Source organism: Enhydra lutris, unplaced genomic scaffold (assembly GCF_002288905.1).
Source record: "Enhydra lutris kenyoni isolate GAN:26980312 unplaced genomic scaffold, ASM228890v2 scaffoldscaffold44, whole genome shotgun sequence".
In the NCBI taxonomy this organism is placed as follows: domain Eukaryota; kingdom Metazoa; phylum Chordata; class Mammalia; order Carnivora; family Mustelidae; genus Enhydra; species Enhydra lutris.
The window spans coordinates 4,534,798-4,548,268 of NW_019154128.1; the positions used below are offsets into that span (position 1 = coordinate 4,534,798).

The following is a 13,471-nucleotide window of genomic DNA, read 5'->3' on the forward strand; positions in this document are numbered from 1 at the left end:
GATGGTCATTCACATCTAATAAACACCAAACAAACTGAGGAATGGACTCACTGTAGTAAATAAACCAAACCTGACTCCACATCCTTTGCCCTTATATCTACTGTTGTTTCTTGGTTAACCATTTGTGGGAACTTCAATATGTTAAAGGTACACTCCTCTGTCAATTACAGAAGTTGAAAACTCTTTTCTCCCAATGTATCACTCACTTCTTAAAAAAAAATTTTTTTTTTTAGAGAAAGCATCTTTTTTTTTTTTTTTTTTTAAAGGAATGAGGTCCTTTATCTTTTTTTTTTTTTTCATGGGGAGGGTATGTGAGACAAACACAGACAGCCTTAATGTGTTGAAATCCTTTGTCACCCACCTTTTACTTTGGTTTACAGTGTCTTTCATAGTCAAGAAGTTTAAAATATATGCATACTGTAGAATCTGTCACTTTTCTCCATAGCACGGTTTACTGGCTGTTTCTCACTATCACCCCTACTAAGGAGCCTTGCTAGACATCTTTTACCCTAATTGCCTCCTCCCCATGAAACTTCAATATCACAAACATACCATAGATCTGTTGATGTATACAGAGGTCATTTGGAGGGTCGTAAACATTCTAACAGTTCAGACTTTTCTCACCTCCTATGAATCCATTTATGTCCCCTCAGGGACAACATCACTTCTATGGAGAGAGCATGCTTTAAGACTTTGGGATTTCTAAAAACTATTTTCCTATATTTTCTTCTGGAATTTTTATTTTTTTTTTCATGCTCAGAAATTTCATCTATTTGAAATCTATGTTCATCAGGCAGAATCCAAGTTATTACCTTGTGCAGCAAAGAGAGTCTTTGTCCCATCAGTTTTTTGATACTACACTCTTCTGTTGAGTCAATCTTTTTTTTTTTTTTTTAAGATTAATTTTAGAGAGAAAGAGAGTGCACTCAAGCAAGCACGAGCAGGGGGAGAGGCAAAGGGAGGAGAGTGAATCTTAAGTACACTCCATGCCAAGAACGGAGCCCAAAGTGGGGCTCGAACTCATGACCTCGAGATCACGAACTGAGCCAAGACCAAGAGTCCCACGCTTAACTGACTGTTCCTGTCCAGATGCCCCACTACGCTCTTGTGTTGAAATACCACCTGTACAATAAGTAGGATATTTCTGCTTCTGAGGGTAACTGACATTACACACAGGCCACTCTAAGTGAATATATTTAAAACAAAGACCAAAATTTCATAATAAATTCTGAAGAAAAGTCTTGATAGGGATTTTAGCTTGAAAAAGAAAACTAGATTCTTATATGCCAAAGGCAGTGGATAAATTAAATACTTCTCCAACATCATTCTCAGACTTCATGAAATCCTGCATATTTTCCCATAGTTGGAACTTCACTATGCAGTCCATTTGCACTGTATGTAGTGCTGAAGCAGTCAGAAAGTGCCCAAGAAAGACAACTATCATGGCTGCACATAAGACTCTACTGTAAAACTCGGGAGGGGTTTCTGAGTGGGCCTCATTTCGTGTGTGAGTATATAGAGGTGCCTGTGTATATACTTCATTTCATAATATTTCATTCAATCCAAGATGTCACAGATTTTAAGATGCCCCATCATGTATCTTATCCAAAGAAGGGAGGAGAAAATGCTGAACATCATGGTTTACATTAATTGTAAAATTAATCCTGTGGTCAAAAATGTTAAAACTGAAAAACTGTCTTGGAATTCACAAAATATGACATTAACAAACATGCTGCTGCTGAATACTCTAATCTGGTCCACTGGTCTGTCCCGACACTGCACCACCACCACCCTTTGACTAAAATAAGCTTTTGCTGCATTTGATAGCTGCTAAGGTAACGTTCCTACATTACCCTTACTTTTTAAAAAGTTCTCTCTGCTTCTTACACATTTACCCTTTCAAATTAAGCTTATAAATATCTCCCAAAAGTCCTACTGGGACGTTGATTAAAATTATATTACGTTTGGGGGCTCCTGCGTGGCTCAGTTGTTAATCATTTGCCTTCGGTTCAGGTCATGATCCCAGGGTCCTGCGACTGAGTCCCACATCGGGATCCCTGCTCTGGGAAGCCTGTTCTCCCTCTCCCACTCCCCCTGCTCGTGTTCCTTCTCTCGCTGTGTGTGTCTCTCTCTGTCTCAAATAAATAATAAAATCTTAAAAAAAAAAAATTATATTACATTTGTTAATTTTTAAGGAAGTAACTTTCCAATATCTTTTCTTACAGAACATGAAATCTTTTTTCTAGCTATTCAGACTTTCACCTATGAGGTTTATAATTTTATTAATTTTCATATTTACTACATAATAATTTTCTACATAAAAACTCATGCATATTTTTCTAAGTTTTACCTGTATTTTAGTTTTTAGTGTTCTTGATACTGTCCCCTCATTTAACTATGTTTTCTATAAAATTAACTTTATGCGATATGTCTTTCTTTCACTATTTTTTCAACGCTTTTTTTCTTTTTTTTTAAGAGCAGTTCACAGCAAAGTTGAGAGGGAGGGAGAGATTTCCCATATACCATCTTTGCCCCCAAATATGCATAGCCACCTCCATCATAAAACATCCCCTTGACAGTGTGCCTTTGTTACAAGTGATGAACCTACTCTCTCCGGAGAATTCTTATCACTCTAAGTCCACAGTTAACAGGGTTCACTCTTGTACACTCGGTGAGTTTGGATCCAGCACTATAATATCATACAGAGTAGTTTCAGTGCCCTAAGGATCCTCTGTGCTTCACCTACTCCCCTTAACCCCTGGCAACCACTGACCTTTCCACTGTTTCTGTAATTTAGCCTTTTCTAGAATGTCATATACGTAGAACATAGTAGGTAGCCTTTTCAGATTGGCTTCTTTCCCTCAGACATTTGCATTTAAGTCTCCTCCATGTCTTCTCGTGGCTTGACAGCACCCTTCTTTTTAGTGCTGAATAATATCCCATCATCTCTACATACCACAGTTTCATTACCCATTCAAATACGGAAGGACATCTTGGCTACTTTCAAGTTTTGGCAATTATGAATCAAGCTGCTATAAACACCTGTCTACAGGTTTCTGTGTGGACCTAAGTGTTTAACCGCTCTGGACAAATACCAAGGAACACAAATGCTGGATCGTATGGGAAGAGTATGTTTAATTTTTTAAGAAACCCCCGAACTTTCTTTCAAAGTGGCTGTACCATTTTTGCATCTCCATCAGTGATGAATGAGAGCTCCTGTTGCTCACCATCCTTGGCACAATTTGGAGGTGTCAGTGTTCTGGATTTTGGCCATCCTAAAAGGCATGTAGTGGTATCTCACTGTTGCTTTAATTGGCATTTCCCTGAGGTGAAGCATCTTTTCATATGTTTACCATGTATATACCTTCTGTGTTATCTATTAAGAACTTTGACCAATTCTTAAATTGGGTCATTGGTTTTCTTACTGTTGAGTTTAAGAGTTCCTTGTATATTTTGGATAACAGTTCTTTATCAAATACATCTTTTCCAAATATTTCTACAATCTGTTGGCTTGTCTTTTCATTCTCTTGACAGTGTCTTTCTCACAGCAGAAAATGTGAATTTTAATGAAATCCAGCTTCTCCTTTGGTGTTGTACATAAAAAGCCATAGCCAAACCCCAGGTCTTCTGGGTTATTAATTACTGATTCAATTTCTTTAACTGATACAGACTTATTCAAATTGTTCACTTCTGGTGTAAGTTCTGGCAGACTGTATCTAACCTACAAGAAATTGGTCCATTTCTTGTAGGTCATCACATCCGGAGGCATAGAGTTGTTCATGGTATTCCTTGATTGTCTTTTTAATGTCCCTGATCTGTAGCAGTATCCTTTCTTTCATTTCCAGGACTAATCATCTGTGTCCACACTCCTTTCTTTCAGCTAGCCTGACTAGAGGCTCATCGATTTTATTGATAAAATAAAACTGACGTATAAAATCTATTATCAAAGAACCAGTTTTTGTTGATTTTCTTCACTGATTTCCTGTTTTCAACTTCACTGACTTCTGCTATAATTTTTATCATTTTTTCTTCTACTTACTTCAGATTTAATTTGCTCTTCTTTGTCTAGTTTCCTAAGATGGCAGCTTAGACAAGTGATTTTAGATCTTCTTTTCTACTATACACATTCACAATGCTATAAATTTCCCTCTGAACACTTCTTTTGTCTATTGTTTTTATAAAGATTAAATACCAGAATTCCCTTGCCACAGACAAGGCTCAAGTTGATTGTTCTAGACTCTTTCAGTTCATTTACCTATGTCTACCTACCTACCGAAATACAGAGGACTGTCTGCATGTTTTTTCAAAAACCCAATGGTATTAAGCTGTATTTACATTACATACTTCTTACAGACTATTTGTCTTCCCCTGGCCCCAAAATTCATGTTGGAGCCTAATCCTCCATGTGCTGGTATTTTGGTATGGGGCCTCTGGAAGGCGATCAGGTCATATGGGTAAAGCCATCATAAATAGGATGAGTGCCGTCACAGAAGGAACCCCAGAGATCCCGGGCCCCTTTGCCATGTGAGAACAAAGGGAAAGACAGCAGTGCATGAACTAGGAAGCAGGCTCTCACCTGGTGTCTTGATTTTGGACTTCCAGCCTCCAGAACTAGGAGAAATACATTTCTTTGGTTTGTAAGCCACCCAGTGTAACCTGAATGGACTAAGACAACACTACACCATTTTCACTTCCTTTTCTCACCCTTTTTGAGACACAAAACAGTGTGTCTCATTTGTACTAATGCAACTGGAGCTGCCTTTTTCTCTTTCAATTTGGGGAGTGAAAGAGAGGGAGTGGAAGAGAGCGAGCAGAAACGCGTGAGTGAGGAGCAAGGAGTAGGGGCAGAGGGAGAGGGAGAGAGAATTTTAAGCAGGCTCCAGTGTCTGTGCAGAGCCTGACACAAGGTTCGACCACACAACTCTGAGATCATGACCAAGCCAAAATCAAGAGCTGGCTGCTTAACCGAGCCCGAGCCACTCAGCACCCCTGGAACTAGCTCTCTCTTGATTATCAGCACGTTACTCCACAGTAGGTTCTCCGACATTTAGTTAGCTACCCTATTTAGTAAACATTTAGACTGTTTCTAATTCTTTGCTAACATATATTATTTACAATTTCTAACCTGGTAAGTGATAATGATCTATCATTGTTTTATAAAACATTGTTTCTGATCTGATAATTCCTATGTTTACTGGTTACTTGTATTTTCACTTATGAATTGACTATTTTCCCCTTTGCCTACTTTGTCGGATGCTTAACTGACTGAGCCATCCAGGTACCCCTGATGCTTGCTTTTTAAATTTATACTGCCTTTTTTCCAAAGAGAAGTTTTGAATTTTAAAATAGGTAATTTACCGATCTTTGTCCTTTTCATTTTTTTGTGACTTAAGGACATAATATTATCCATTATTTGATAGTTGTACATTTATCCTTCAACTAACCACTTTAATTCTATTCTAGAGTGTAAAATTCTTAATTCTAAAATCATAATGAACTTTTTTTTTTTTTAAAGATTTTATTTATTTATTTGACAGAGAGAGATCACAAGTAGATGGAGAGGCAGGCAGAGAGAGAGAGAGAGATAGAGAGAGGGAAGCAGGCTCCCTGCTGAGCAGAGAGCCCGATGCGGGACTCGATCCCAGGACCCCGAGATCATGACCTGAGCCGAAGGCAGCGGCTTAACCCACTGAGCCACCCAGGCGCCCCTAAAATCATAATGAACTTTTAAGTCTTGACCCAATTCTGTCATGTTCTGGATACACTCTTTTTTTTTTTTTTTTTTTACATTCCATTGAGTGGATTAAGAAATAGGACACTTCTGGGGTACCTGTGTGGCACAGCTGGTTGGGTGCCCAGCTCTTGGTTTCAGCTCAGGTCATTGCCTTGGGATCATGGGATCAAGCCCTGTGTTGGGCTCCAGTCTCAGTGCAGAGTCTGCTTAAGATGCTCTCTCTCTCTCCTTACCCCTCCCACCTGTGCTCATTCTCTCTCTAAAATAAATAGGTAAATCTTAAAAAAAAGGGGGGGGGAAACACTTCTGTCCACAGAAATGTGGATGCCTTGTTCCATTTATTTTTTAAAGACTGCTACAAAAATAAAACAGAAAATGAGAATAATCCAAATGTTCAGCTGAAGAAAATCATCCTTAGTAAAACCAATGACAAAACAGAAGGAAAGTGAAATGCAACACTCCAAGCTGAATTAAATATTTTCAAACAAGCATTTGGGTTTACTGGAGGATACTCTGAATCAAATCTTCAAAATATGAGCTCGTAATGGACAAAAAAACTGAAAGTAATGAAACAACTTGATTAAACTCAGAGAAGAATTAGGAAAAAAGCTAAAAATCATCAGAAATGTAAACTGACTTATATAGAAGAAATAGATTAAAAGAAGAAATAGATTAGAAGAAGAAATAGATTGAAAACATATCAAGGACACTGGAGGAAAAACTACAAAAACCATCAAGAAAATGAAAATGAGACAAAGAAAAAATGAAGATGAGTCAATAAGACAGACTAGTAAACAACCAAAGAAGGAATAACATTTACATAACTGGAGTCCCAAGGGGCAAAACAGAAAGTGAAACAGAACTAATATTTAAAACTATTAAAAAAACCTTCCTGGATATAAAGGACTTGAATCTACAATACCGAAAGAGCTCACTGCCAGCACAGTAAGCTAACTTTTCATTATCAACTCAATGTCATACTTCCACAAAGCTACTAAACAAAGGTAAAGAATCCTTAGGATCACCAGGAAAAAAGATTAAATGACTTATAAGGAAAGAATAGCTGGATCTGAGACTTCTCAAAAACAACAGACAAAGCAGGACAACAATAGTGCAGCACTTCTAAGAAACTCAAGAAAGTGTGAACCAAAGATTTTTCCCTCTAGCCTAGATGTCCTTCAAGTATCAAGGCTATAAGAAAATAATTTTAAACACGTAAGTGCTCAAGAAATTTTGTAATCTATGACATCTCTTTGAAGAATCTACTAGAAAATGAACTCCATTCAACCAAAAGATGACAAGGGAAACTTTAACAAAAGGAGTTTAATAATTTAATTATAGATGTAAAATTAGAACAAAGATGAAGAAGAAGTGTATACAAAGAAATGCTGAAAAAATAGAATACACCAGATAACTATTTTTCTATGTGTATATGTAGATATGTATTTGTAAAGCTGGAATTCAATGTTTCTGAAACAGTTCCTGTCCACCAAAATATAGGTGAGAAAAATCACTATTTGTTACCAATGTGATCATCGTGTTACTTAGATCATCATTACACTCCATTCCATACTGACGTGTGTGGGTTTGGCCACCATGTTGTCAACTGGCAGGATGCTCTTATCATCTCTGTACAATTAGCACTTTGCCCTTTACCTATACTGTGGCATGTTTTTATAAGAGTACCACTTAAGGGGCACCTGGGTGGCTCAATCGGTTAAGTGTCCAACTTTTGATTTCGGCTCAGGTCATGATCTCAAGGTTCCGAGACAGAGCCCCAAGTCAGGCTCAGCATAGAGTCTGCTTGAGTCTTTCCCCTCTTCCTTCTCCCATCCCCTTTGCTACTCTCCCCCACTCCCTGCAAATACTCGCTCTCTTTCATGTGTGCTCTATCTAAAATAAAAATCTTTAAAAAAAAAAGTATCATTAAAAAAAATTACAACTCACATAGTTTAAATATTTTCAATATTCAGATATCCAAATAAGGATATTCTACTGTAATTCTAATATGGTTTTTAGTTTGTGGTCTGTTTTTTCTAGGTGGGCAATCTTAACATAACATGAATAATAATGGACTTATTCCTAACCTCTGTGCCTTTTTTAATCACACTGGTTAAGCCTTTCAGAACAATACTGAATACCAGAGGCAAGTGCAGGCATACTTACCTTATTCCTGAACTTAAGATAAAGTAATTCCAGTGCCATGCTTTTTAATTTAATGTGTTTGTTTCTCATGATAGTTTTTCTCAAACTAATAAAGTTTCTTTTTAGTTCTAGTTTAAGAGTTTCATCAAAAAATGCTGAATTTTATTTAATGACCTTTTCTTCATCTATGAAAATAGTTACTCCCTGACTCAAGCAACTCATTAATAAATTCCTAATGTTAAACCATCCTTATATTCCTGGGAGTAAAAAGGCCTTCTGGTATTTTCTCTTAATATAATGCTTTATTTCGTTTGCTATCGTTTTATTTAGTGAGAACAGACTACAAGTTTTTATGCAATTCGTGTCCAGATCTAGTAATTGTCTGAGCCTTTAAAGAGAACCTAAAGGTTTTGTTATCTTTCTGCTCTGCAACAGTTCACATAACGCAAAAGTTCAAGCTTTCTCAAGTATGATAGAACTCACTTACCGAACCTCTAGGCCTGGTGCCTCTCTGATTAGATCTCTGATCACCTCTGCCTTCCCCAGCTTTTAGTCTAACCAGTATTCTCCCTAAGATAATTACTACCTGTCTGAGAGTCAGGGAAGTGTGGCAGTGCTTTGTAGTTGAGATTGTCAGGGCCTACCTATATCCTGCTTCAGCCGCTTCCTTGTAGACCTGCACTTCTGTTCTCTCAGACTGATTTCTTGGGTGTTCAGAACAATCTGCTATTTATCTAGCTGTGTTTGAGGGACGATGCAAGCTTAGGGTCCCACTACTCCTCCACCATCTTAACTCTACCCCCTCTGCCTCAGCCACTTCCAGCTGTGTTTTTGGTAGATTACTCTCCAGGTTTTAATTCCTTTATCTGTAAAATGGGGCACATAACAGTACCTACTGATTAAAACTGTTGTGAAGATTATGAGCAAATACACACAAAGCACTCAGAACTGCGCCTGGCCCACTCGAAGTTTCAATAAATACTAGTTATTACTTAGGATATTTTTCAAATTAATTAGAATAAAGCTACCCACAACAATCTTTACTTCAAAAATATCCTCTGAAGGGGTGCCTGGATGGCTCAGTCATTGGGCATCTGCCTTCAGCTCGGGTCATGATCCCAGGGTCCTGGGATTGAGCCCCACATCGGGCTCCCTGCTCAGTGGGAAGCCTGTTTCTCCCTCTCCCCCTCCCCCTGCTTGTGTTCCCTCTCTTGTTGAGTCTTTCTCTGTCAAATAAATAAATAAAACCTTTAAAAATTAGTAAAAATAAATAAATAAAAATATCTTCTGAATATTATTGAAAATGATTAATATTGTCCGTTTATATTTTCTTTTTTCCTTGACCAGACTTGCCAGATGTTGATCAATTTCACTGGCTTTTTCTTTTTTTTTAAAGATTTTATTTACTTATTTGTTCGAGAGAGAGAGAGAGCGTGGGAGCACAGGCAGACAGAGTGGCAAGCAGAGGCAGAGGGAGAAGCAGGCTCCCTGCCGAGCAAGGAGCCCGATGTGGGACTCGATCCCAGGACCCTGAGATCATGACCTGAGCCGAAGGCAGAGGCTTTAACCCACTGAGCCACCCAGGCGTCCCTCACTGGCTTTTTCAAAGAACTAGTTGGTTTCATTTATCCTACCTCATCTCTAAAATTTCTTCATTCATCAATTTCATTCCTTTCCTACTTTCTTGAAATGAATACTGAGTTCATTTGTTTCCAGACTCTGTTAATGTCTATTAAATACGTTTGCCTCTGCATAATACCTGCCTATATCCCATAGGGTTTGATATGAACTGTTCTCATCTTTCTACATTTCTAAATAATCTGCAATTTCAATTCTGATTTCCTCTTTAATCCAACAGTTTTATGGTTCTAGTGATCTGAAGTCAGACGATCTAACCTATATAATTTCTACTTTTTTGGAACTTGTTAGATTTTCTTTATGACCTCTTACATCATAATTCTATTAATATTCCATTAGCATCTATACAGAAAAATATATTTTTGTACTTGTATGTGTAAGCTATAAAATCATGCTGTATTATTTGAATTCTTTAGAGCCTTATTTAACAGCTTTTGCTATGAACATTTCAATGCTAAATGCATGGTACAAAAAGGTTCATGGTCGTCAAATCCACTTAAAGGATATTAGATTCTATCAATATCAATTAACATTCTTGTCTCATCAAACCACTCCTCGACCCCCCTGAATTCCATTTCATCTCGTGTTAGGTGCTATTCCTTGCGTCTGTCATCAATCTGGCATATATCTTTGTTTTTCCGACATTTTTATCACTTGCCTTAAACAGTAGAGCAAGATTTTTATGTTAACTCAATCTGGAAGCTTCCATCTTTTAATAAAGGAAGTGATGGCACTTCACAAGCATCATAATCTATTCAAATCTAAATTTTGCTGATTTTTTTAACATAAAAATTAGTTTGCCTTATGTTTACAAAGTACAGCAAAATTGGTAGGTAGGTGGCAAAAAACATTTTGCTAATTCTAAAGGAATTCTGTCTAAATATAGTTAACTGCAATATGTAATAAAACCCCACCAATACTGACAAAATAACAGGAGCATTTTGCAGGGATGTCTGGAAGTTTCAGTTGTTACATTCTAGCTGATAGTAATGACAAATTTCTAATACTGAGAAGCTGGTATGATTTGAAAGAAACAGTTTTAAAGGCACAGATATATAAGAGATGCAAAGAGACAAAGACGACATGTAAGTGAGGAGCCTGTGAGGCTGAAATATAGAGAAGCTACTAAAAATAAGAAAAAAAAATCAGTTACCACATTTACAGAAAAAGCCATTAAGTTTCTATGTCCTGTATATACAGTTCTATTTCGATAAACTTGAGTTGCACCTTTAAAACGGATGTGCACTTATTATCTTCGTTTATTATCTCCCCAAGAGCTATCAACTGAAATGATATTATAGTTTACAATCAACTATGTCAGAGAAATGAAGAAATATGAAAGACAATGTATTTATAAAAGGGCCCCTAATTTTTTAACAAGATTCAAAATAAAAGTTATCATTTCAAAGAGCGAAGTAGAGAAGTAGAATGAAAGAACGCCTAGCTCTGGGGGCCCCTGGGTGGCTTTCAGTCAGTCAAGTTTCTGCCTTCAGCTCGGGTCATGGTCCTAGGGTCTTGCCATCGAGCCCCACATCGGGCTCCCTTTTTGGCAGGGGGTCTGCTTTTCCCTTTGCCCCTGCTCATGCTCTCTCTCTTGCTCACTCTCCCTCAAATAAATAATAAAATCTTAAGGAAAAAAAAAAAAGAATGCCTAGCTCTGAACACAGGTTAAGACTTAGCAGATATATCAGTGCAAAACAAATACATTTTTTTATTGAAATATCTGCTCTCTTACCAATCTCTACTGAATCAGCTCTAAAAGAGACTGAGTAATGCAGCCTGTACAATAAGAATCTGTGGCTACCAGGCTCTTCTCTATGAAATCCACACATCTTTGCTGCAGAGTTAAATGCTTATAAAGAGTCAGCTGTGTCCATTCCCAAACCTGTTTATTACAATTGTATTTATTTCTGTAATTACATGAATTAAGTACTATATAAGCAGATGATATATGAGCAGAAATAGAAAAGACAGTTTTTGGTGCTGTGAAAACTAAACTGAATGCTTCAGAAAAACTGAAAGGCAAGCTACTAAAAAAAAAAAGTCTGTTCCACTTCATTGCGGTTAGAGGAAAAATCTGTAGAAATACAGAAATATTCTGCATTTAGATTTCTTAGAAATTTAAGTTCTTTGTTCCACTGTGAGGAAACCAAAACTAAAAAACTTTGATAATGTGTTAGTGACAGCAGGGTTATGCAAAAGTAATGGGGAGAAACAGATACCTACTGAAAGAAAAAAACCATCTAGGGTACAGCAAAAGATTGATGAATAAGTATAAATTTATACTGAGTGTTTTTAAGAAGTAATTTCTAGCTTTAGTACTTAAAATTTTTTTTTCTTTGTTTTTTAAAGCAGGCTCAATGCCCAGCATGGAGCCCAGTGTAGGGCTTGAACTCATGACCCCGAGATCAAGACCTCCGCTTAGATCAAGAGTCCAAGGATTAACCCACTGAGCCACCCTAGCTTTAGCTCTTTTTAAATTAACCGATAATTACCACCAGTCAACACTGGCTAACAGGCTTTCTTTTAATGTAAATTGGAAAACAGTAATTATTATTTCCTGGCAACCTTAAAGCCTGATGTATGTTTTCTTTAAAATTTAATTTTACACAGTTAAGAGATAAAGAGAAAATCTTAGAAGAAATCAGAGAAAACAGAAGGCCAGACAAGGATGATGGCTAACTGCTTATCAGAAACAATGAAAGACAAAAGACAAGGAATTATATCAACAAAGGAAAGGGGGGGGGGGGGTGGGAGGGTCTATACTCAGTGAAAATATGCTTCCGAAATGAACAAAAATTTTCCATTTTCGAATAAAGGTGAATTAGTCTCCAGCAGATCTGTACCTAACTCTTCCTCAAAAAGGCATTTTAGAATGCAGATAAATGAGTGTAACACTAGTATAGGCATAAACTCTAACCTGATCTAATTGTAGTATTATTTAATTAAAAAGAAATAATTTGTAAATTCTAGTCATTTATTGTTAGTTATAAAATATCGCTGACCAGCCTCACAACTGCCATGACACAGGGGCATGTCCCCACCATATGTGGGTGGCTGCTGATATGTAACCTGACATTGCAGTGAAGGAAGCACTGCTCATTCATTCTTCAATTAGCAATAATCAGCAATAATCGCGCCTCAGATAAACCTCATTGTCTACGATACTGCCACTGTGCAAAGCTACTGCTCATTCATTAGGAGAAAACTTACTTACCTCTTTGTTTTGGAAAAATCTGTTCAGGATGCTGTAAAATAAATTACAGTGCATTAATTACTATAACATATTATAAACCTAAGTGAAATTTTAAAAATATTAATGAAGAGAATTACCTTCATTACTGGCCTGGCTTGCTTCTCAAACAAACCACTCGGAAAAAGATAAGCAATAGCTCTCTGAAAATATACACAAAGGTTAATTAACAACTGTTATAAACACAAGTTAACGTTATGACTAATACTTTCTGAGTGCTTAGTACATGCCAGAGATCTCATAATCTTTTAAACAGGAGAAAAAAAATGACCACATACGCATCCCCCAGAGAAAAATTATTTGTCACTATTAAACTGGTTATTAACAATTTTCAAGTGTCAGTTTCAAACATGCATGTGCTCCCACGAATCCCTCTTTTATTTATTATTTTTTTCAAGATTTTTATTAATTTATTTGTCAGAGAGAGAGCGAGCGAGCGAGCACAAGCAGGCAGAGGCAGAGAGAGAGAAGCAGGCTCCCCGCCAAGCAAGGAGCCTGATGCGGGGCTCGATCCCAGGACCCTGGGATCATGACCCAAGCCGAAGGCAGTGGCTTAAGGGACTGAGCCACCCAGGAGTCTCCAAATCCCTCTTTCAAAAGCAAACGAGAGGTGCCCCTCTACAACCTCTCTGGTAATGTGCTCAGGATCCCCGCTTCGGACTCCCCGTTGGCAGTGCGAATATCAGAGACCGAATACTGAG

The 13,471-nt window shown here is 37.4% G+C and overlaps 1 protein-coding gene across 1 annotated transcript in view; it reads right to left on the reverse strand.

The window, feature by feature from the left end:
• LOC111155897 (mitochondrial ribosomal protein S9) overlaps nt 1-13,471 on the reverse strand; it is a 65,484-nt gene that overhangs the window by 20,077 nt on the left and 31,936 nt on the right. Inside the window, exons 3-4 of the mRNA XM_022516360.1 lie at nt 12,851-12,913; nt 12,735-12,765 (exon numbers count right to left, since the gene is read on the reverse strand). Of these exons, the coding sequence (XP_022372068.1) occupies nt 12,735-12,765; nt 12,851-12,913 (94 nt within the window). The remainder of the gene's footprint in view (nt 1-12,734; nt 12,766-12,850; nt 12,914-13,471) is intronic.